General features: G+C 42.9%; 1 protein-coding gene across 2 annotated transcripts in view; it reads right to left on the bottom strand.

Annotated features, from left to right (window-relative positions):
* Positions 1 to 23,280, bottom strand: part of SLC28A3 (solute carrier family 28 member 3) — a 76,782-nt gene extending 53,502 nt beyond the window's left edge. Inside the window, exons 1-2 of one of the 2 annotated variants that reach the window (XM_061426051.1) lie at positions 23,099 to 23,280; positions 19,639 to 19,768 (exon numbers count right to left, since the gene is read on the bottom strand). In XM_061426051.1, the coding sequence (XP_061282035.1) occupies positions 19,639 to 19,716 (78 nt within the window). In that variant the 5' untranslated portion in view covers positions 19,717 to 19,768; positions 23,099 to 23,280. Of the gene's footprint in view, positions 1 to 19,638; positions 19,769 to 19,930; positions 21,851 to 23,098 lie in introns of those variants that run through there. The other variant, XM_061426050.1, reaches the window with a different exon arrangement.
* Positions 23,281 to 24,300: the final 1,020 nt, after the last annotated feature.

Consider the following 24,300-nt stretch of genomic DNA (forward strand, 5'->3'; position numbering starts at 1 on the left):
GAGTGGGTTGCCATTTCCTTCTCCAAAGCTGTCAACCATAAATTATTTAACTGATCATTTCATTATAGTCAGTATGCCAGCTAGTGATAGGGCTCAGTTGCTCAGTCGTGTCCGACTCTTTGCGGCCCCGTGGACTGTAGACTGCTAGGCTCCTCTGTCCATGGGGTTACCCAGGCAAGAATGCTGGAGGGGTTGCCATTTCCTCCTCCAGAGGATCTTTCTGACCCAGGGATCAAATGTGTCTCCTACATTGGTGGGTGGATTCTTTATCACTAGAAACACCTGAGAAGCCCCATAGTTGGTATAAGGACTATTGGAAAGTTCAAGGTACCACTTCAACAGGTTAACTGGAATAAATGTGGCTTTGTCTGAAATTCCAAAGATTCAACCCATTTAATCACAGGGGGAACCAGAAATGCTCTTATAAGCAAAACATCTTCTCACATTTGAGAAAAAAATTAATAAACAAGAATAAAATCTTTTTGAATTTATCAGTTGAAATTGAGGTTCTTCTTACTCTCATTTCCTTCTCTGCAGTGTTTCACTAGGTAAATCTCTAGTCTGTCTGAAGAGATCAAAATTTAGGTGGCGAAGTGATTGCAGATTGTGTTTTGTTTATAAAAATGCTTCTACCTTGTGCCACGAGGCTGCTGGTGGAATTTCGGTAGGGCTCCTGATTGTCAAAGATCAAAAGATTAAGACATGTTGGCTATCTATATTTTGTTGCAACTTTTAAATGTACTTTGAACTTCCAAACCACATCATTCCAGCCTGATAGGACAAATATTCTTGGATCTTTGATTAAAACCTGGAATGATAGCTCAGTTCAGTTCAGTCGCTCAGTCGTGTCTGACTCTTTGCGACCCCATGAATCGCAGCCCGCCAGGCCTCCCTGTCCATCACCAACTCCCAGAGTTCACTCAGACTCTCATCCATCAAGTCAGTGATGCCATCCAGCCATCTCATCCTCTGTCGTCCCCTTCTCCTCCTGCCCCCAATCCCTCCCAGCATCAGAGTCTTTTCCAATGAGTCAACTCTTCGCATGAGGTGGCCAAAGTACTGGAGTTTCAGCTTCAGCATCATTCCCTCCAAAGAAACCCCAGGGCTGATCTCCTTCAGAATGGACTGGTTGGATCTCCTTGCAGTCCAAGGGACTCTCAAGAGTCTTCTCTAGCACCACAGTTCAAAAGCATCAATTCTTCAGCGCTCAGCTTTCTTTATAGTCCAACTCTCACATCCATACATGACCACAGGAAAAACCATAGCCTTGACTAGACGGACCTTTGTTGGCAAAGTAATGTCTCTGCTTTTCAATATGCTATCTAGGTTGGTCATAACTTTCCTTCCAAGGAGTAAGCGTCTTTTAATTTCATGGCCGCAGTCACCATCTGCAGTGATTTTGGAGCCCCCAAAAATAAAGTCTGACACTGTTTCCACTGTTTCCCCTCTACTTCCCATGAAGTGATGGGACCGGATGCCATGATCTTTGTTTTCTGAATGTTGAGCTTTAAGCCAACTTTTTCACTCTCCACTTTCACTTTCATCAAGAAGCTTTTGAGTTCCTCTTCACTTTCTGCCATAAGGGTGGTGTCATCTGCATATCTGAGGTTATTGAGATTTCTCCTGGCAATCTTGATTCCAGCTTGTGCTTCTTCCAGCCCAGTGTTTCTCATGATGTACTCTGCATATAAGTTAAATAAGCAGGGTGGCAATATATAGCCTTGACATACCCCTTTTCCTATTTGGAACCAGTCTGTTGTTCCATGTCCAGTTCTAACTGTTGCTTCCTGACCTGCATACAGATTTCTCTAGAAGGCAAAAAAATAAAATCACCTTCTCCTTATCCCAACTGTAATGACATTGTGACTCCATCAAGAGTTCTATCAATGTTGAAGCCCAAGTGGTTGTTGGTTCTGGTATTAGAACTCAAGTTGGAATTACATAATTCTTTGAAATTTGGGGTCTGTATTATTTATTATACATGGCCTAAAAACATTGTTCTGTCTCTGTTATTACCTGTCACCCACACTTCTAGGGTTTGTTGTTGTGGTTCTTGTTGTTATTTTTGTTGTTAACCTGTCCTCTCAGAGTTCTGGGCCTTCTTGGTTCTTTCTTCTCCCTATCTAGACAGTTTCAATTTTAGAATGATTCACATTCTAAGAGGTAATTTGTTATACATTTCCTATGCCTTATGGCATCGAATGGAGAAGGCAATGGCACCCCACTCCAGTACTCTTGCCTAGGAAATCCCATGGATAGAGGAGCCCAGTAGGCTACAGTCCATGGGGTTGCAAAGAGCCGGACACGAGTGAGCGACTTCACTTTCACTTTTCACTTTCATGTATTGGAGAAGGAAATGGCAACCCACTCCAGTGTCCTTGTCTGGAGAATCCCAGGGACAGAGGAGCCTGGTGGGCTGCCGTCTATGGGGTCTCACAGAGTTGGACACGACTGATGCAGCTTAGCAGCAGCAGCAGCAGCAGCATGGCATCCAAACACCAAATGAAAGGATAAACACCCCCTTCCCCCTTTTATAAACAGCACCCACACAGATATCCACGTATAATAAAGCTCCACATATTCAGAGCTGTGGCTATTAATAAGGTGGCATTTTCAATTGGTGACAAAGCTGATGTAACTCGAGTAAGAGTGTCTCATTTAGTAATGACATCAGAACCTCTTCGTGAAATTTTGGGCTGTGTAAAGTAATTTTAAAAGGGTGCATAAGTCAGTATAGTAGAGGGGTCCTGTTCAGTTCAGTTCAGTCGCTCAGTTGTGTCTGACTCTTTGCAACCTCATAAACTGCAACATGCCAGGCCTCCCTGTCCATCACCAACTCCCAGAGTCCACCCAAACCCATGTCTATTGAGTCGGTGATGCCATCCAACCATCTTATCCTCTGTCGTCCCCTTCTCCTCCTGCCTTCAATTTTTCACAGCATCAGGGTCTTTTCAAATGAGTCAGTTCTTCGCATCAGGTGGCCAAAGTATTGGAGTTTCAGCTTCAACATCAGTCCTTCCAATGAACACCCAGGACTGATCTCCTTTAGGATGGACTGGTTGGATCTCCTTGCAGTCCAAGGGACTCTCAAGAGTCTTCTCCAACACCACAGTTCAAAAGCATCAATCCTTCTGCGCTCAGTTTCTTTACAGTCCAACTCTCACATCCATACAAGACCATGTAAATGTAAAGGCATCTAAACTTGCTAGGAACGCTAATTGCCACTTGAAGCCATGGGTAGACAGTGGCTCTTCTCTAAACCACATTTTAGCAATTGCGTTTTTTTCCTGATTATATTTGTAACGTACTTTGAAGGAAATGGCACCCCACTCCAGTACTCTTGCCTGGAAAATCCCATGGACAGAGGAGCCTGGTAGGCTTCAGTCCATGGGGTCGCAAAGAGTCGGACACGACTGAGCGACTTCACTTTCACTTTTGATGTTTATGCTGATGAGTTTTTAATGTACTTTTGGAGATATTTCAGTCTTGTGTACTCTTCTGACATCAGAAAAGTACTCCTGGTTGTTTGTAGTCTTATTGTATAATCAGCCTACCACAGGCTTTCATGTACAGCAAAGTAATTAATATTGTGAAAGAGTAAAGTACTTCTGCTATAAAAGCAGTTTGAAAAATGAGAAATTATTTAAAATGGTTACAGAATACAAGTTAATTTCCTTTCCCTACTTCAGTCTGCTTTACCAGAAAAAGGATCACTTATTTGTCATTGTGAAATTCTTAGAAAATGTGTTTAATCCTCTTAAATACACTCAATACTAAAAAATCTGTATTTCTTATTTTGGTAAGTATGGTAAGTTCTGTTGGGTACAGAGTACAAGGTGCAATCAAAGGATGGTGAGGACCTTTCCCACTGTATCTCTTGAGCTGTCTGATTTTTTTCTCCAGTGTTTTGTTTTACACAGGTTTTGAATTTCTTAACTTTTATTGTGTCTACTAAATACTGCATATATACTATTCTGATTGTTTACTACCAATAAAAGACCTGTTAATCATACACACAGAAAAATTACAATTAAGTATGGTCTAATACTTAAACAAAAACTGTGAAGAATATAACACTTGTCTGTGAAGCAATTTGGTCAGACAAATCACTAAATGACTTTATTCTTTCAATTAATTTCTTAATTTCATTTCTAAAATTAACAGCAGAAAACATAGCTTCAGCTCTTCATTAATGTCTATTATTGGAGAAAGACAGAGTAAGAAGGAAGAAAAGGGAAAGAGGGAAGAAGAGATGTGGGTGGTATCAAGAGACATTGGATATCATTAATGATACCTTCATCTTGTAACTTCATCTTGTCATACCTTGAGTATCACCTAAGCTATGCAAAATCCTGCTTTGTTTTTGCAATGATTGGTTTATATAGTGGGTATTCCTTGGGACCTTCCTGCAAGTTCAGTGAAATCAACCCCAAGTCTACTTTCAGTTCCTGTTTCAGCCACTCTCCAGCCCTCTTCATGTAAAGGTGTGTTTCAGGGACTTCCATGGTGGTCCAGTGGTTAGGACTCTGAGCTTCCACTGCAGGGGGCCCAGATTCAATCCCTGGTCAGGGAACTAAGATCCCACAAGCTATTCGGTGTGGGAAAACAACAACAACAACAAAGCAGGTTGTTTTATGCTAAAGCCTGAATCACCTGCAGGATAAAGTCTGGGTTAGTCATGCCTGATTCTTGAGTTACTGTGGGGAGTTATGGTCATTTATTTCTAAATATTATCCTTACTTAGAATCCAGTATTTTATGCTACTACTGCTACTAAGTCGCTTCAGTTGTGTCCAACTCTGTGTGACTCCACAGATGGCAGCCCACCAGGCTCTGCTGTCCCTGGGATTCTTCAGGCAAGAACACTGGAGTGGGTTGCCATTTCCTTCTCCAATGCATGAAAGTGAAAAGTCAAAGTGAGGTCACTCAGTCGTGTCCTACTGTTTGTGACCCAATGGACTGCAGCCTACCAGGCTCCTCTGTCCATGGGATTTTTATAGCATATCATTATGTCGTAGGCATTTGACTTTGCTCACAATTGGAAAAATTTTGGTTTTTGGCTTCCCTGGTAGCTTAGCTGGTAAAGAATCTGCCTGCAGTGCGGGAGACCTAGGTTCAGTCCCTGGGTTGGGAATATCCTAGAGAAGGGAACGGCTACCCAGTCCAGTACTCTGGCCTGGAGAATTTCATGGACTGTATAGTCCATGGGATTGCAAAGAGTTGAACATGACTGAGCGACTTTTACTTCACTTCACTTCACTTCAAAATTATGTTAGCCATTAAGCACTTCTTTCCACAGAGTGCTAATTAAGTGCTAGAAACTTACAGTATACAAAAAATTTTAAAAAGAAATTCATTTGACTAAATAGAACATGAATCAAAATGAACCAAAATATCTGTAGTGCTTGCACGTGCTCAGTCATGTCTGACTCTTTGTGACCCCGTGGATTGCAGCCCCCCAGGCTCTTCCTGTCCATGAAAAATTTCCAGGCAAGAATACTGGAGTGGATTACCATTTCCTACTCCAGGAGGATCTTCCTGACCCAGGGATCAAACCTGTGTCTTCTGCAACTCCTGCATTGCAGGTGGATTCTCTACTTCTGAGTCACTGGTGAAGCCCCAGAATAAACCAAAATATTTGTAAATCACTTTTTAAAGTGCTGTGAAGAGCCCCAGGTATTGAGAGCTGAGCTCTCCAGGGTGCTGGGGGACCTCAGGGACATATGGTTTTATGTTCAGTTGACATGGTAACAATTCAGATCTGCTTGCTGGCATCTCTCAGTTTTTCCATGGGTGGATTCCAAGATTTGCTATAAGAAGAGACAGACTTCACACTTAGAGTTCAAAATGTGGTTTCACCTGCACCAAAATAGCCTTCCCACCTAAATGGTTTAAATAATAGTTACTTGAGCATTAGTAATAAATACTTGAGCATTTGTTAGGTACCAGTGCTTTACATTTGGAGAAGGCAATGGCAACCCACTCCAGTATTCTTGCATAGAGAATCCTGTGGACAGAGGAGCCTGGTGAGCTGCAGTCCATAGGGTTGCACAGAATCGGACACAACTGAATCGACTTAGCATGCAGGCATGCATTGGAGAAGGAAATGGCAACCCACTCCAGTATTCTTGCCTGGAGAGTCCCAGGGACAGAGGAGCCTGGTGGGCGGCCATCTATGGGGTCACACAGAGTTGGACATGACTGAAGTAACTTAGCAGCAGCAGCAGCGCTTTACATTAATTTCACAAAAGTCTTATGATGCAGGGTATCAGTAACTATTTTTGGATGAGAAAATAGGTATAGAAGTTATGTAACTTGGGAGTTCCTTGCTGGTCCTGTGGTTAAGAATCTGACTTCCAATGCAGGGGGCGCAGGTTTAGTCTGTGGTCAGGGAACCAAGATCTCACATGTTGTTGGGCAGTTAAATCCATGTACCTCAACTACTGGGCCCACGCTCTAAAGCCTGTGAGCAGCAACTAGAGAAGACTGAACACTGCAGTGAAGACCAAAAAAAAAAAAAGAAGAAGTGCACCAAAAAAAAAAAAAAAAAGAAGTTAGGTAGTGTGCCCAAATCACAGAACTAGTAGTCTAGTTCTGAAGTTTCGATCCAAGGGGTTTTGCCCTCCTCAGAATAATTTAATATGTAGCTTTCAACCTCAGTATCTGTGTCCTGTTATCCTCACTTTCCCCAACCCCCAACAGTCTGGCTTTTTTCGAGTTCACCCCCTTTCTCTCCCCTTCTTCTTCCTTAATGAGAGTCCCTTTGCCATCTCCAGCCAAGGTCAAAGTCACATACGCTAAGGCCAGTGCTTGGAACATTGCAGACTACTTCTTACTCCCACCTATGCTTTTCTAAATTCTTCGTTCCTACTCCTTTCTTCCTTCTTCCCTGACCTAAAGACCTTGTGCTCTGCAAGGGAACAAGGAAGTGGCCATGTGGGGCAACAGAAAGCCACAAATATGCAGTTTCCTGGAAACGTCCTTTGTTGAATCTGCCCCTCTTTGCTGGATCCAACATACCCTGTTTCTAGACCTTTGCTTCTCTCCTGCTTTGCTTGCCTGCATCTGCCCCTCAATTAAGCAAATACTTTGTTTCAAACCTCCCTGGCTGCACAAGTCAGACCAATACTCTCTAACCAACTTACTCCTTGTATATGTTCCTGAACCTTTAGTCTTGAGTGGATGAGAAACTCAGAATGCAATAACTAGAATTAGAAAAATAAAGATTTTTTAAAAGCTAGAGAAGTTATAAAGTAATATGGATGACAGTGTAGGATGATCAGTACATTTCCAAAGCTGAGCAGGTCAGCAGAGTAAGGTAACTGTGTGGTCCAGAAGGGGAGCTGTTAATGCCTGTTCTGGCCCCTTTTAGACTGTGACTGACACTTTCTCATGATGCAAAGAGCCTCGTCTCATATTAATGGGTTACTTTCTGATCATGTTTCATAGAGAAATATACATATATATATAATTGTTGTATAGTTGATTTTTAACATATGTTAGTTTCAGGAGTAGAGCAAAATGACTCATATATATATTCAGTTCAGTTCAGTTCAGTCGCTCAGTCGTGTCTGACTCTTTGTGACCCCATGAATCGAGGCACGCCAGGTCTCCCTGTCCATCACCAACTCCCGGAGTTCACTCAGACTCACGTCCATCGAGTCAGTGATGCCATCCAGCCATCTCATCCTCTGTCGTCCCCTTCTCCTCCAGCCCCCAATCCCTCCCAGCATCACAGTCTTTTCCAATGAGTCAACTCTTCGCATGAGGTGGCCAAAGTACTGGAGTTTCAGCTTTACCATCATTCCTTCCAAAAAACACCCAGGACTGATCTCCTTTAGAATGGACTGGTTGGATCTCCTTGCAGTCCAAGGGACTCTCAAGAGTCTTCTCCAACACCACAGTTCAAAAGCATCAATTCTTCGGCGCTCAGCCTTATTCACAGTCCAACTCTCACATCCATACATGACCACTGGAAAAACCATAGCCTTGACTAGACAGACCTTTGTTGGCAAAGTAATGTCTCTGCTTTTCAATATGCTATCTAGGTTGCTCATAACTTTCCTTCCAAGGAGTAAGCGTCTTTTAATTTCATGGCTGCAGTCACCATCTGTAGAGATTTTGGAGCCCAAAAAAATAAAGTCTGACACTGTTTCCACTGTTTCCCCATCTATTTCCCATGAAGTGATGGGACCAGATGCCATGATCTTCGTTTTCTGAATGTTGAGCTTTAAGCCAACTTTTTCACTCTCCACTTTCACTTTCATCAAGAGGCTTTTGAGTTCCTCTTCACTTTCTGCCATAAGGGTGGTGTCATCTGCATAGCTGAGGTTATTGAGATTTCTCCCGGCAATCTTGATTCCAGCTTGTGCTTCTTCCAGTCCAGCGTTTCTCATGATGTACTCTGCATAGAAATTAAATAAGCAGGGTGACAATATACAGCCTTGACGAACTCCTTTTCCTATTTGGAACCAGTCTGTTGTTCCATGTCCAGTTCTAACTGTTGCTTTCTGAACTGCATGCAGATTTCTCAAGAGGCAGGTCAGGTGGTCTGGTATTCCCATCTCTTGAAGAATTTTCCACAGTTTATTGTGATCCACACAGTCAAAGGCTTTGGCATAGTCAATAAGCAGAAATAGATGTTTTTCTGGAACTCTCTTGCTTTTTCCATTATCCAGCGGATACTGGCAATTTGATCTCTGGTTCCTCTGCCTTTTCTAAAACCAGCTTGAACATCTGGAAGTTCACGGTTCACGTATTGCTGAAGCCTGGCTTGGAGAATTTTGAGCATTACTTTAGTAGCGTGTGAGATGAGTGCAATTGTGCAGTAGTTTGAGCATTCTTTGGCATTGCCTTTCTTTGGGATCGGAATGAAAACTGACCTTTTCCAGTCCTGTGGCCACTGCTGAGTTTTCCAAATTTGCTGGCATATTGAGTGCAGCACTTTCACAGCATCATCTTTCAGGATTTGGAATAGCTCAACTGGAATTCCATCACCTCCACTAGCTTTGTTCGTAGTGATGCTTTCTAAGGCCCACTTGACTTCACATTCCAGGATGTCTGGCTCTAGGTGAGTGATCACACCATCGTAATTATCTGGGTCATGAAGATCTTTTTTGTACAGTTCTTCTGTGTATACTTGCCACCTGTTCTTAATATCTTCCCCTTCTGTTAGGTCCATACCATTTCTGTCCTTTATTGAGCCCATCTTTGCATGAAATGTTCCCTTGGTATCTCTAATTTTCTTGAAGAGATCTCTAGATTTTGACTATAGTTCCCTATGCTATACAATAGGTCTTTGTTATGTATCTATTTTATATATAGTAGTGTGTATAGTGGGAGAAGGCAATGGCACCCCACTCCAGTACTCTTGCCTGGAAAATCCCATGGACGGAGGAGCCTGGTGAGCTGCAGTCCGTGGGTGCCGGGAGCCAACACGGGAGTCCCCACCCATGACAAAGGTCATGTGGGAGAGTTCTGGTGGGCAAGTCGAGCCAGAACTCGAGGGGTGCCCCTCTGGGCCTGCCTGAGCATTTACCCCAAAACCAAAATCTGTCTGTTTTACTATTTTACGACTTTCACCAACTCTTCTGACATTACCGGGATCTATCCCCGACCACCTTTCTCTGTAAGAAAATCAATTTAAAACTCTAAAATTGCTAAATAGAACTAGTAGAGGATTTCTTTGTTGAGCTAATGCTTGCTGCCAAGTTTCCATATCCCTTACCTACTGTGTCCCTGGGAGTGTATTGATTAATATAGCTGGTGTATAGACATGTAAGTAGTAGCTTTAATGTTTGTAACCTTGGACCCTTGAGTTAATTCTTTTCTTGTTATAGCCCACCACTTTTGCCCTATAGGTATGCAACTTTATCTAATGCTTTTGGAGGGTGATGCCTGACTTTAGAATTATCACCTTTGGAGAAAAATAAGTTTTCTGAGGAAAAGGGTCATAAAATGTTAACAGGCTTCCTGGCCAGAAGATGATGTAAATCACCTAAAACTTTTGCATATGATAAGTTTGCAGGAAGAAAGCCTGGCTTCGATAAGGATCAAGGACTGCTGACCTTGCCTGACTCTATCCCTTCCCCCATTATCCTCTATGCACAACTTAAGGTATAAAAACTACTTTGGAAAATAAAGTGCGGGCCTTGCTCACCGAAGCTCAGTCTCCCCATGTCGTTCTTTCTCTTTCCTTTTCCTATTCAGGCTGATTCCATGGAGCGCAGGGGCTCTCTGCATTCACTTTCCTGCCTGGGCTTCTAAGACCCACTCGAGAAGGTGCCCAGGGTGGGGCACCTTCCGAGATTCGAGAGGGTGCCTGCAGCCTACGTGAACAGAGCAAGTCCTGTGCTGGGGCTTTATTAGCTTTCTGCATAAACCAAGGAATATTAGCCTCTTTTCTCTCCTCTATTTTCTTAACTGCAAAATTCTTTCCCTGTCTCTTTCTCCTTTTATCTATTATTTATCTTTTAATCGCCGACGCCGTCCTCCCGAGGGAATCCCTGGATCCTACCGGGGCTGGACCCTGGTGTACGGGGTCGCTAAGAGTCGGACACGACTGAGCGACTTCACTTTCACTTTTCACTTTCATGCATTGGAGAAGGAAATGGCAACCCACTCCAGGGTTCTTGCCTGGAGAATCCCAGGGATGTCAGAGCCTGGTGGGCTGCCGTCTATGGGGTCGCACAGGGTCGGACACGATTGAAATGACTTAGCAGCAGCAGCAGCAGCAGCAGTGTGTATAGTGAAAGTGAAAGTGAAAGTTGCTCAGTTGTGTCCGACTCTTTGCAACCCCATGGACTTAGTTCATGAAATTCTCCAGGCCAGAATACTGGAGTGGGTAGCCTTTTCCTTCTCCAGGGAATCTTCCCAACCCAGGGATTGAACCCAGGTCTCCCACACTGCAGGCGGATTCTTTACCAGCTGAGCCACCGGGGAAGCCCAGTAGTGTGTATATGTAATCCTAATTTATCCCTCCCTCTCAATAAGGAATTTTTTCCATGACTTTAGTTGCAACCTCTTATAATCTGGCTGGCTAACTTATTCTAGAATGTTCCTAAGTCCACAGAGTATAGAAATTCAGTTTTAAATGTAAACATATTGGTTTTAGATTCTTGGGACCAAGATTTTGAAATTAGCAAAGAGCCATGAGGTAAATAAAAAACTGTCCTCTATTCCTGTATGCCTCTTGTTACCACCCTCTCTGTCTTCCTGTTCATGTCTCTCATAATCTTTTCATTCAGGGCCCTGACTTCTCCATATAATGTCATATGAAAAAAATAGTTCTTGACATGGTGGCCTGGGGAATTATACCCTTTGGGCCCTAATGAGCATTTTCCATCCACTCAGCTCAAAGGTCTGCGTAGTCAAAACTATGGTTTTTCCAGTAGTCATGTATGGATGTGAGTATTGGGCCATAGAGAAGGCTGAGCACCAAAGAATTGATGGCTTTTTAATTGTGGTGCTGGAGAAGATGTGTGAGAATCCCTTGGACTGCAGGGAAATCAAACCAGTCAATCCTAAAGGAAATCAACCCCGAATATTCACTGAAAGGACTGATGCTCAAGCTGAAGCTCCATATACTTTGGCCTCTTGATGTGAAGAGCCAACTCATTGCAAAAGACCCCGATGCTGGGAAAGACTGAAGGCAGTAGCAGAAGGGGGCAACAGAAGATGAGTTGCTTGGATAGCATCATCGACTCAATGGACTCAGAGTCTGAGCAAACTCTGGGAGATAGTGAAGGACAGGGAAAAGGGTCAAACCCAACATAGTGACTGAACAACAACAGCAACAGCTCAGAGTAGGTGCTCAAAAGATATTTGTAGAATGAGTTAGTGAGGGAATGAAAGCCTGTAGATACGAATTTTGAACATTTAGGAAATTTTCTCCAACTGCCAGTCTAGGGGAGCTCACCTCCTTGCATCATGAATAGCACTCTTTGCAGACTATGTTGTGCTACTTTGCCACTGTTACCGAATTTAACCTAACAGAAGCTCCCTGTTTTCAGCTCCTAGTATAATGTCTGGCATGAGGTCAGAACTCAATAAATTTTTGTTGAATCAATAAATGTTATGCTTTATGTTGAAAGAGTTTTGGCTCTTGGAAGGAATGAAACAAACAAAGGCTTGAATTTATAAAACCAGGAGATTGGAAGGAACACCAAGGTATCTTCAGGTATATTTCCTGACAATCATTCCCAGTAATCATCTCCTTTGTTCCTGAAAACCCATGAGAGTTTTCTTAACCTTGTGACTCCCAGGATTTTCATAAGAAACTTCTATTTATTGTCAAAGGATATAAGACATTTTTACCTTCTCTTTCTTTCTGATTTTCAAAGGAAAAAGAAAGTATGACCAGGCATGCCAAGACTATAAATGGCTTCTGGGCCAAAGGTCTTAGCCCACGTGTGGAGTGAATTTAGACGCCTCCAACTCCAGAGCCTGGCTTTAAGTGAAAATCATGCTGTTCTATGTCTGCCTAAATCTGCAATATGAGAACAAAATTCCAAATTTCTGTGGCATGATAGAGATTTCATGCTCCCAATAATTTGTTCTATATAAAATTTCAAATTCTCCCATCTTTGATATTTTTTGACAAATAACAGTTGAGTTAGCATCCGGGGGCTAGTTTGTCATCAACATCAACAGTGTCTAGATAAAATGGGTCTGCAAGCATCACTGTCTTCCTTTTAAATTAAGAGCTTATGGAGTGGAAGTTTTAAAATCAGTGGTAAAACAGAGAGAGAGAGAGAGGAAGCCTGGTAACCAGTCTTGGATCTGTCTTAACTGAGGTAAGAACATTTTCCTGAAAACCTTGGCAGCCCATCCTTTAGAGGTGTGGAGGTTGGGGCTGTGTTGGCAGCACACAATGCCCTGTGAGCCAGTTTCAATTGGTGTTCCCATGACTGATCAAGGGCTTTTAGTCATCACTGACATGACACCTGCATGACAATCAGGACCAGAGACAGATAACAAATCAGGTTTTACTCCATGCAACCAACATGTAAAACCTCAAAAGAAGCCTCTTAGAATCAGAAGGGATATTCATGGTAGGAAAATAAACCATTTAATCTCCCGCTTCTCCTTTCCTTTTCCTGTGACCATTAGATGCCTGAATTCTTCCCCATGGTAAAAGGCAGCCATGATGGCTGTAAGCCTCAGAACCTTAGTCCTTGCTGTACTCATGACTGATCATCTGGTGCATTCCTCCCAAAGCTACTCACACTCTCCTGAAGCCTCAGATGTGGCTAGAACCATTCATCATTTAATCATACACATACTCCTTTATGACATGTCTAACTTTGCTATTTAAATCTCAGGTTATTGGGCTTCCCTGGTGGGTCAGTGGTAAAGAGTCTGCCTGCCAATACAGGAGACACTGGTTCAAGACCTGGGAAGATCCCTTACATCTTGGAGCAACTAGGACCATGTGCCTCAAATACTGAGCTTATACTCTAGAGTCAGGGAGCTGCAACTTGAGAGTAGTCCCTGCTTGCCACAACTGGAGAGAAGGCCCATGCAGAAAAGAAGACCCCCCCCACCCCAAATTAAAAAAAAAAAAAAATCCTAAGGTTATTGGTACCATTGGCAGGAATGATGGAGTAAGAACATCTCAAATTCCTCACCTTCATAAAGGCAACAAGAACACTGGAAAAATTGTCAAAATCACTTTTTTGGAGCTCTGGAAATTAACCAAAGGCTTATGACAATCCAGAGAGTATTTTTTCCAAATAAAATGACTGAATCTCAGAACTGCAGGCTTTGTGGTGTCTGAACTCTCTAGTCCTATTCCACTCTCCCCAGAGTCATGATGACCTTGAAAAACAACTGAAATAGCAGTGAAAACTAAGCAGCCTAGCATCCTAAGGAAGAGGCAAAATGGGAATGTCACTCTCCCAAAGTCTAGTTTCAAGATCACAGCCCTTGTTTGACCTGTCCTGCAGTTTCTCGGCAATTCCCACTCACAAGGCTTGTCTTTATTTAATCTGAGTCTGCATTTGTGTAAGTGTATGCATGCAAAGTCACTTCAGTCGTGTCCAACTCTTTGTGACCCTATGGACTGTAGGCCACCAGGCTCCTCTGTCCATGGGATTCTCCAGGCAAGAAAACTGGAGTGGGTTGCCATGCACTCCTCCAGCAGTTCTTCCAACCCAGGGATCAAACCTGTCTCTCCTAAGTCATCGTTCACCCAATACTATTTCCCTGAGGGCCATGGTTTAACATCGGAGGCAGCTGCCTGAGATGGTGATGACAGTTGGAGAAAACAGCAAGATAAACAGAAATGTAAAGGAAAAGTTGGAGAATGAGATATCCATAAGGGAAACTAGAAGCCCAGGGACATGCCTGAGAAAGATCTGAGAAAAATTAAAATTCTCATCTCTGGCTGATGTGGAAATTCAGCAGAAGCAGGGAGTCAAGTAAACATGGAATTGGAGCTGGCCTGCTGGAGGACTTCGGACAACCTCCCCAGCAGTCCCAGAGCCCCTATCATGGACTGGGACATTGACTGGTTTCAGGCACTTGGGAATTTATGTCAGATCCATAACTAATTATTAAACTCACTGAACAGAGCCTTTAGTGGCTGCTGTTGCTGCTGCTACTAAGTCGCTTCAGTCGTGTCCGACTCTTTGCGACCCCATAGACGGCAGCCCACCAGGCTCCCCGTCCCTGGGATTCTCCAGGCAAGAACACTGGAGTGGGTTGCCATTTCCTTCTCCAATGCATGAAAGTGAAAAGTGAAAGTGAAGTTGCTCAGTCGTGTCTGACTCTTAGCGACCCCATGACAATAAACGCAGACTCCATAGAATTAGTTCAGTTAATTCAATAAACAAACCAATAGGAACCATAATGGCAACAGCAACAACAACAAACCCCGGAAAGGGGGGAGGTACTTGTTTTTCAGAATTACCACATTATTTTATTTTCTTAAATTGAAGTATAGATGATTTATATAATGTTTTGGTGGTTTCAGGTGTACAGCAAAGTGATTCAGTTCTGTCTATATATTCTTTTCCAGATTATTTCATTGTAGGTTATTACCAGATGTTGACTAGAGTTCCCTATTTTATTTTGCTATCCTGAGGGAGGGAGGCAGTTGAACAGAATGTGCAGGATGGGACTGTCCGAGCTGAGGGATGACAGTGTCCTGTTCCTTGACCTGTCTGGTATTTTTTAATACCTTGTCTATCTGGTTTTATGTGTTTTTCTGCATGTTACATTTTACAGTGATTGGAAAAACCCTGCCTACAACTCTGATCTTGCCTCTTCTGAGCCCACCTCTCTTCCCTCTGCCAGAGGAATGTCTTTTCTATCCTTATTTTCTCCAGGCTCTTAACACCTACTCACAACACAAACTGTCCCCAGCCCCCACCCTCCCCCCAGTGACCAGTGATATCCAAGTTAGCAAATCAAATGAACTTGTCTCCTCCATGGAGGAGTCTTTGCTTTTGACCTTGCAGTTCTTTTCCCCTCAGCTTCCCCAGACTGTTCCCCCTCACCTGGTTCTGTCCTCTCTTCCTGTGACTTTCCAGTTCCTGAAACACTGGTGCTCCCCAGGTTCCCTTCCCATGGTCTCATCCACGCCCTTGCCCACCTCTCTGCTAACAGCCCCCCCAAAGTATAGTGTCCCTTCCAGGCTCTGGTGCAGGTGTGCATGAAGCTTCCTGCTTCATCTCCATCTTTATCTGAATGTTTGGTGTCATCTGAATTTCAAACAGGCCTCAAAATGAAGTCATTCTCTTCCTTGCTCCAACCTGATTCCTAGATTTTCTGTGTCTGTAAAGGGAATCACTTCCAAGTTGACATCTCAAGCTAGAAATGTGGATGTGTCATTCTTTTTAACCTGAGTACCAAGAGCTACTATTATTATGTTCATATTGTGCTAGGCACTTTCTACTTTATGCCTCGCCCCGCTTGCAGATTCCTATTTTGAAAGTCTCATGCCCTGAGTGGTATGTTAGGAGATGGAAACTTTGGGACGTGATTAACTCAAGAATGGGATTAGTGTCTATAAAAAAAGACCTCAGAGAGCTCCCTGGTATTTTTGTCTTTGTGAGAATGGGGGCCTCACCAGATATTGAATCTGCTGATGCCTTTATCTTGGACCTCTCAGCCTCCAGAACTGCAAGAAATACATTTCTGTTAATAAGCCACCCAGTTAGAGATATTGGGTTGGCCAAAAAGTTTGTTCGGGACTTTGTCAACAAAGGTCGGTATAGTCAAAGCTATGGTTTTTCTAGTAGTCATGAATGGATGTGAGAGTTTGACCATAAAGAAGGCTAAGCATCGATGCTTTTGAACTGTGGTGCTGGAGAAGCCTCTTGAGAGTCCTTTGGACTGTAAGGAAATCAAACCAGTCAATCCTAAAGGAAATCAACCCTGAATATTCATGGAAGGACTGAAGCTGAAGCTCTAATACTTTGGCCACATGATGCAAAGAGCTGACTCATTGGAAAAGATCTTGATGCTGGGAAGGATTGAAGGCAGGGGAAGAGGGCAACAGAGGATGAGTTGCTTGGAGAGCATCATCGACTCAATGGACATGAGTTTGAGCAAACTCCAGAAGATGGTGAAGGACAGGGAAGCCTGGCGTGCTGTAGTCCATAGGGTTGCAAAAAACCAAGACATGACTTAGCAGCTGAACAATAACAAGCCACCTAGTCCGAGATATTGGGTTGGCCAAAAAGTTTGTTTGAGTTTTCCTGTAAGAGTTTATGGGAAAAGCCTGAATGAACTTTTTGGCCAACACAATATTTTGTTACAGCAGCCTGAGTGAATTAAGACCGTTTTTTAAGAAACATAGAGTACATACATCGTTTACATATATTACAGAGGAAGTTGTGGAAATATTCATGGGCAGGGGAGCTCTTATTCCTCTCCCTGACGATCCCACTGCAGGGGGGCCTGTAATTAGTATTAATACTGTCACCCAGCATCAGTTTCCATTGCCTGTAACCTGGTTCTGACCATCAGACTAACCTAACTGGTGTCTCAACCACACACAAATCTCTTCCCATTTCTGTTCACCTTTAAGTAGTGCTGGAGTACTTTAATACTTTGATCATATAAATTTTGATCGTTTCCTTCTCAAACATCTGATGAGCACACATGGAGGCCACATGGTCTAACACCAGCCTCCCCCACTCCCTTCACCCCCCAGCTCTACATCCTCTCTACCCAGAGCACACAGGCTCTTTCAGGTCCTGGGCCAGGGCACAGGCAGTTCTCTTTGTTGGAGATGCTCTGTTCACAACCTTCCCTGTTTATCTGGGAAATCCCTGCCTATCCTTAAGCGACACCTGATGTTCTCTGAACATCTGTGACACAGAATAGCGTGTTATTCCCTCTTGAATTGGCTCCCTCCCTAGTGGTGGCCATATCTAGGGGGCAGTTAACAACCATGCTGAGTAAATAGGTGTCTCTGGAAATTCTTATTGAAGGTCTAGCACTGGACAGATGACCTGGTCAGTGCTTAAACAATCTGTATCACTGGAGGCAGAGGTGGTGAGGAGACATTTCACAGGTATCTTAATCTTATCTTCCAGTAGTTACCGTCACGTATTTCCTAGTCACTTCCCCACAGTTTATTGACCCTAAAAGCCCAATCCCTCTTTCTTTTGTCTATATACTTCTCCACAATTTATCATCCTTTTAAAAAACACATATAAGCCTCTGAGTCTTACTGCTTCATTGGGATTTTTACTTTCTTTCTGTGAAGTTTATGTGTACAGAAAATTAAAAATATTAATAAAATTTGTGTGCCTTTTCTCCTATTTAATCTCCCATTTGTCAGTTTAATTCATAGACCTCAGGGGCTGAATCTAAGGCAGTAGAGGGAAAGATTTTCTCTCCCCTACACTTATAACCTGTGAGATAAGCATGACTGTGATAAATACACAGATGAAACTGAGGCTCAGGGAGGCTACAGTAACTTGCGCAAGACTCAGGACAACTCAGGGTTGAGTCAAACCCTTTTACCTTCCTTGTTCCTTTCTTTGCTGTTGCTTAAACATTTGTTTTGCTTGCGTATCGAAGTTGAAGCCTAAGGGATTTCTGACATCTGTTCACATGGGCTTCCCAGGTTGGGTGTCAGCTTAGGAAAGGAAGCATACTTGGGAAGAGCCTTGAAAAATCCCTGTCCCAGACCCAATCAGAAAGCCTGGTATTTTCTGGTGACAGTCTCCTGTGACATATGGACCTGGGCCAAGCAGCATTACTCGCTCAGTGAGTTTTGGTTGATGACATAAGACAGTTTGCAAAACCCAGCTGTGTGGGGCAGGTACCCAGGCCTGATCTGACAGAGGATTTAATACCTGGTTTAAGAAAAAGGAACTCTGATCTGAATAGACATTTCTTCAAAGAGGACATACAGATGACCAACAGGCACACAAAAAAGATGTTCAACACCGCTAGTTATTAGAGAAATACAAATCAAAACTATGATGAAATATCACCTCACACAAGTCATAATGGCAATCAGCAAAAAATCCACAAACAGAAAATGCTGGAGGGGGTGTGGAGAGAAGGGAACCCTCCTACAGTGTTGGTAGAAATGTTAATTGGCACAGCCACTATGGAGAACAGTATGGAGGTTCCTTAAAAAACTAAAAATAGAGATACCATATGACCCTGCAATCTCACTCCTGGGCATATATTCATAAAAAAAACATGATCCAAAAGTATCCATGTTCATTGCAGCACTATTTACAATAGCCAAGAAATGGAAGCCACCTCAATGTCCATTGACAGAGGGATGGATAAAGAAGATGTGGTACATATACACAATGGATAATACTTAGCCATTAAAAAGAATGAAATAATGCCATTTGCAGCAACATGGATGAAACTAGAGAGTGCCATTCTGAGTGAAGTAAGTCAGGCAGAGAAGGAGAAATATTGTATGACATCCCTTATATGTGAAATCTAAAAAGAAATGATACAAATGAACTTAGTTACAAAACAAAGAGACTCATAGACTTAGAAAATGAGCTTATGGTTGCTGGGGGAAGGTATAGTTAGGGAGTTTGGGAAGGTCAAGTACACACTGCTATATTTAAAATGGATAACCCACAAGGACTGGAGCTCTGCTCAATGTTATATGCCAGCTTGGGTGGGAGAGGGGGTTGAAGGATATTTAAGGCTGAGTCCCTTTGCTCTTCACCTGAAACTACCACAACCTGGTTAATTTACTATATCCCAATACAAAATAAAAAGTTTGAAGTTTGGTGGGAAAAAAAGAATACACATGTATACTTAAAGAAAGAGAGAGAGGAAGGGACTCTGAGGTGCTGACTACGTTCAGGATCTGGATTCTTCCCCATTCTTCCCCACTCACCAGTTCTTTGGGAAACTGTCTGTAGGTAAATACTATATCCATGCCATATGAGCCCTAAACACAGGCAGGAGAGCACAGTGTTGTTTTCAAGTGACAGGGCAGGTCAGGGATCAAAACAAGTTGAGTTAAGAGACTTTACAGGTTTGTCAACCCAAGAAGGAAAGAATAATAGGCTTAAAAAGAACCATTAAGAACCTTATTGCATTACAATAATCCCTCTGCTTTAGTGAAAAAACTTGCCAGAAAGGCCAGGAAAAGACATTAATTACTTGGTCTTAAACATAAAACCAAAGCTCTGCTCACCTGAAAGCCAATGTTGCTGCAACCCTGGGCTGGGAGGGCCGCCACCCTCTGCAGCTCCACAGAGATTTTGCTGCTCATGGACTTGGGCTCCGGAGTCTTTTCAGATGTCTGGGCTGGAGATCCGCTGTACCTGTGAAATCAAACACAGCCTCTGCTGAAGTCAGAATGCCACCTACTGTTATAGGCACCAGGCCATCGATTCAGTTTGGGAACTTTGATCTAAATCTCCTGGTTGGGGTGGGGCAGGAGTGGCGAGGGGCGGGGTGGACGCTTTCAGGTCAGGTCCACCTACCTTATTATTCCTTCTCATTATCCCCATTCCTGCCGGTCCATTTTTACTCAGGGAAGAAGAATCCTGTGGTGCTCAAAACAGAAAAGGACATTTTCTCTACAGTCTTGAGTGAAAGAATCTAATTCCTGTGCTAGTGTTGGACACTGGGAGTGGTGAGTGGCAGGAAATGTAAGCGCTGGCAATTACCAAGTGACCAGGATTCTGTGCTACAGAATACCTGTGAACACAGGTTCTAGACATTACATATGGTGGTCTTGATTTATCCTGAAACAAGGGAAAACTGAGGTGTCCATGAACATCACCTCAGTTAATCTCAGAGTAACAAAAGTTAATGGTTTGCTCAGGGCCACTTGGCTAATGAATGGACAGTGAAAAGTCAAATTCAGGTCTGGTGGATTGGGTTGCTTCAAAAATTCAACTCCTAGAGGCACTTCCCTGATGGTCTAGTGTTTAAGACTTCTAAGAGTTTAAAAATGGTCCAGATCAAAATATCTTAAAAATAAATGCAAAGATGTAGCAGTAAACGAAAAGTGACCAACTTCAAAGATTCTTTCCTCTATGAAATTTTTAGCTGTGGGACTTTTTTTTTCCAAAACAGCAATTTCCCCCAGTACATTTAAAATGAACTATCATACATCTATTCATTATTGTAATTGTGAGGCCTATGTGGAAATGTGAAAAATGTTTATGTCAAGTGAAAAACTAAAATGTATAAATTGAATGCTGTGTGCAGTAGACAAAGAATGGAAGAAGATATCAAATACTACTAGTGGTTATTTCTGGGTTGTGTTTTTTTTTAATCCTCTGCATGTTTTATTTTATTTATTTATAGGGATTGCACTGGGTCTACATTGCTGCTTTCAGATTTTCTCTAATTGTGGTGAATGGGGGCTACTCTTCCTTGTGGTGCCTGGGCTCCAGTAATCGAAGCACGTGGGCTCAGTAGTTGTGGCTCCCAGGCTCTAGAGTTCAGTCTCAGTAGTTACGGTGCATGGGCTTAGCTGTTCCATGGCACGTGCGATCTTCCTGGACCAGGGATTGAACATGTGACTCCTATATTGGCAGGCAGACTCTCAGCCACTGTACCACCACTACCAGGAAAGTCCTGGGTTGTGGTTTTATGGGTGGTTGCTATTTTCTCTTTCATCCTTTGCTAAATTTTCTATAAAGAGTGTGATTTACTATCATTATCATCATATTGAATATGTGTATACACATATGTGTATATATGAACACATATACATGTATACGTGTATACATATATACAATATGATGATATGAACATATACACATACATGTGTGTGTCTGTGTGTATGTTAAGAGCTCATTGGACCTATACTGCCTGGGTTCAAATCCTGGCTCTGCTGCTCACTACAACTCAGCTCAAGGTCTAAACCCAGCCTTCTGCCTGTCCTTAGGCAGCCCAGGAGCGAAGAATGGTTTCTAGATCTTAACACAGTTGAAAAAATTGAAAGGATGAATATTTCATGACATACATAAACTATATGAAATTCAAATTTCAGTGTTCATAAATAAAATTTTGTTTGCACACAAACATGCCCGTTCATTTATGTGTTGTCTATGGCTGCTCAAGACTCAATCTAGTTTATAGTTGGAGAGGATCCTTATTCACCAAAGAAAAAGAAAAACCTTCATTCTTCTGTTTATGGTTGTAATTGCAGAAATGTGATTCAAATGTCTTGACATTCTTGCAGGCAACAACCCAGTATTTTCTCTACCCCTAGGCTGTAGACAGCATGTTTGAAAAGATACAAGCATATTTGAGAGCAGGTCACAGTACAAGCAAGATCACACTACAGTGTTGATTGAAAGACACAGTGACCTGTTCATTTCATTCTGAGGTTGCTGCTGCTAAGTCACTTCAGTCGTGTCGGACTCTGTGCGACCCCATAGACGGTGGACCACTAGGCTCCCCCATGCCTGGGATTCTCCAGGCAAGAACACTGGAGTGGGTTGCCATTTCCTTCTCCAAAGCAGGAAAGTGAAAAGTAAAAGTGAAGTCGCTCAGTCGTGTCCAACTCTTTGAGACCCCATGGACTGCAGCCTACCAGGCTCCTCCATCCATGGGATTCTCCAGGCAAGAGTACTGGAGTGGGTTGCCATTGCCTTCTCCGTCATTCTAAGGCAATATCAGCCAAAAGGAAAACTTGAGAGCTACTTAGGGCAAATTGCATGTACAAGTAGGATGCTAAAATGCAAAAATAGATACTCATTTCCAGAGAAGTTTTAACTTAAAATGCTATATATCGGAAACTTTTGGTTAAGAGCTTTTAGAAGTAATGAAAATTCTGACTTTCTTGGCAGCACAAGAATTAACTTAGGACTATTCATGGGACTATCACTTGATGGTACCTTGGTAGAAGCTATGGCTCATTTTAAACAATTTGGAGATAGACATTGTGATCAGAAAATGAGGTGAAAGACCCTTGCAACTTTCCAAGACCGAATATTAAATCATTCCCCAGTTGCGCAGAATCATTATTTGTAAGGAATAATTTGTGCCAAGGCCTGGGAAACTGTCTCTTAACTCTACTGCATCAGCTATTTTCATTGCAGGGTTCCTCAAACTCAATTTTAAACTTTGAAATCACTGCATAGCAATCAAATCACTAGACTTTTTAATCAAGGGATCTATGTTATATTCCATTCCATAAAAGTTGGTTTTTAGACCCAAAACCATGGACTGTATATCAAATATTAAAGAAAAATGAAACACTTCCCCACCCCCTTCAAATTTAAAAAATTCTAAACACATGTCAGTAGATCTTGCTTCATGTATGTAGTTCTATAGTAAGGTCATTCTTTTCCTTTTGGTGACATATTTCCAAAAAGAGTAAAATGAATTAAAAAAAATTGTCCACAACATTTCTCCCATGTTGAGAACAATGTATTACATGTTTCAGCATGATTTTTATCTGCTCCTGCTGTCATCCCTGGAAGGACATTTCACGTACTACAGACTAACATTTTTTTTTTTTTTTTGATACATCTTGAAGTAGTTTAGTAAACTAAAAATGTAATCCTGTGATGGGTACAAACCCTAATCTAACCAACTTGAATTTTTGAGTTGGTTAGTTAGATTAAGAAAGAATCCAAGAGTGAGAAAAAGAAAAGCAATAATGTGTCTTTTACTTGGGTTTCTCTTACCTTGGACGTGGGGTATCTCTTCACAGCTGTTCCAGCAAAGCGCAGCCGCTGCTCCTTACCTTGGACGAAGGGTATCTCCTCACCGCCGCCCCTCCTGACCTTGAACGTGGAGTAGCTCTTCTGGGCCCTCCAGCGCCCGCCCGCGCAGCCCCCGGCTCCTTGGACGTGGGGTAGCACCTCCCGGCCGCCGCCCCTGACCTCGGGCGGGGCCGCCGCCCCTGGCCTCCGGCGGCGGGTAGCTCCTCTCAGCCGCTCCTGCGCCTTCGCAGATATGCAGATTACACCATCCTTATAGCAGAAAGAGAAGAGGAACTAAAAAGCCCCTTGATGAAAGTGAAAGAGGAGAGTGAAAAAGTTGGCTTAAAGCTCAACATTCAGAAAACCAAGATCATGGCATCTGGTCCCATCACTTCATGGGAAGTAGATGGGGAAACAGTGGGAACAGTGTCAGACTTTATTTTTGGGGGCTCCAAAATCACTGCAGATGGTGATTGCAGCCATGAAATTAAAAGACGCTTACTCCTTGGAAGGAAAGTTATGACTAACCTAGACAGCATATTAAAAAGCAGAGACATTACTTTGCCAACAAAGGTCCGTCTAGTCAAGGCCATGGTTTTTCCTGTGGTCATGTATGGATGTGAGAGTTGGACTGTGAATAAGGCTGAGCGCCGAAGAATTGATGCTTTTGAACTGTGGTGCTGGAGAAGACTCTTGAGAGTCCCTTGGACTGCAAGGAGATCCAACCAGTTCATTCTAAAGGAGATCAGTCCTGGGTGTTTTTTGGAAGGACTGATGCTAAAGCTGAAACTCCAGTACTTTGGGCACCTCATGCGAAGAGTTGACTCACTGGAAAAGACTGATGCTGGGAGGGATTGGGGGCAGGAGGAGAAGGGGATGACAGAGGATGAGATGGCTGGATGGCATCACCGACTTGATGGACATGAGTTTGAGTGAACTCTAGGAGTTGGTGATGGACAGGGAGGCCTGGTGTGCTGCGATTCATGGGGTCGCAAAGAGTTGGACATGACTGAGTGACTGAACTGAACTGAATATGTGTTTGAAATAAAAAATACTTTGAGATGCTTCTCCACCAAAATCACCTTTGAAGTTAGATTTTGCTTTTCAACACCCCTGCTATAGAGCTGGTACTAGGAAAGGCCAGGTGTAGAATCTGCTGCCTGGATAATGCCCACCCATGATTT

Source organism: Bos javanicus, chromosome 8, assembly GCF_032452875.1.
Source record: "Bos javanicus breed banteng chromosome 8, ARS-OSU_banteng_1.0, whole genome shotgun sequence".
Taxonomy (NCBI): domain Eukaryota; kingdom Metazoa; phylum Chordata; class Mammalia; order Artiodactyla; family Bovidae; genus Bos; species Bos javanicus.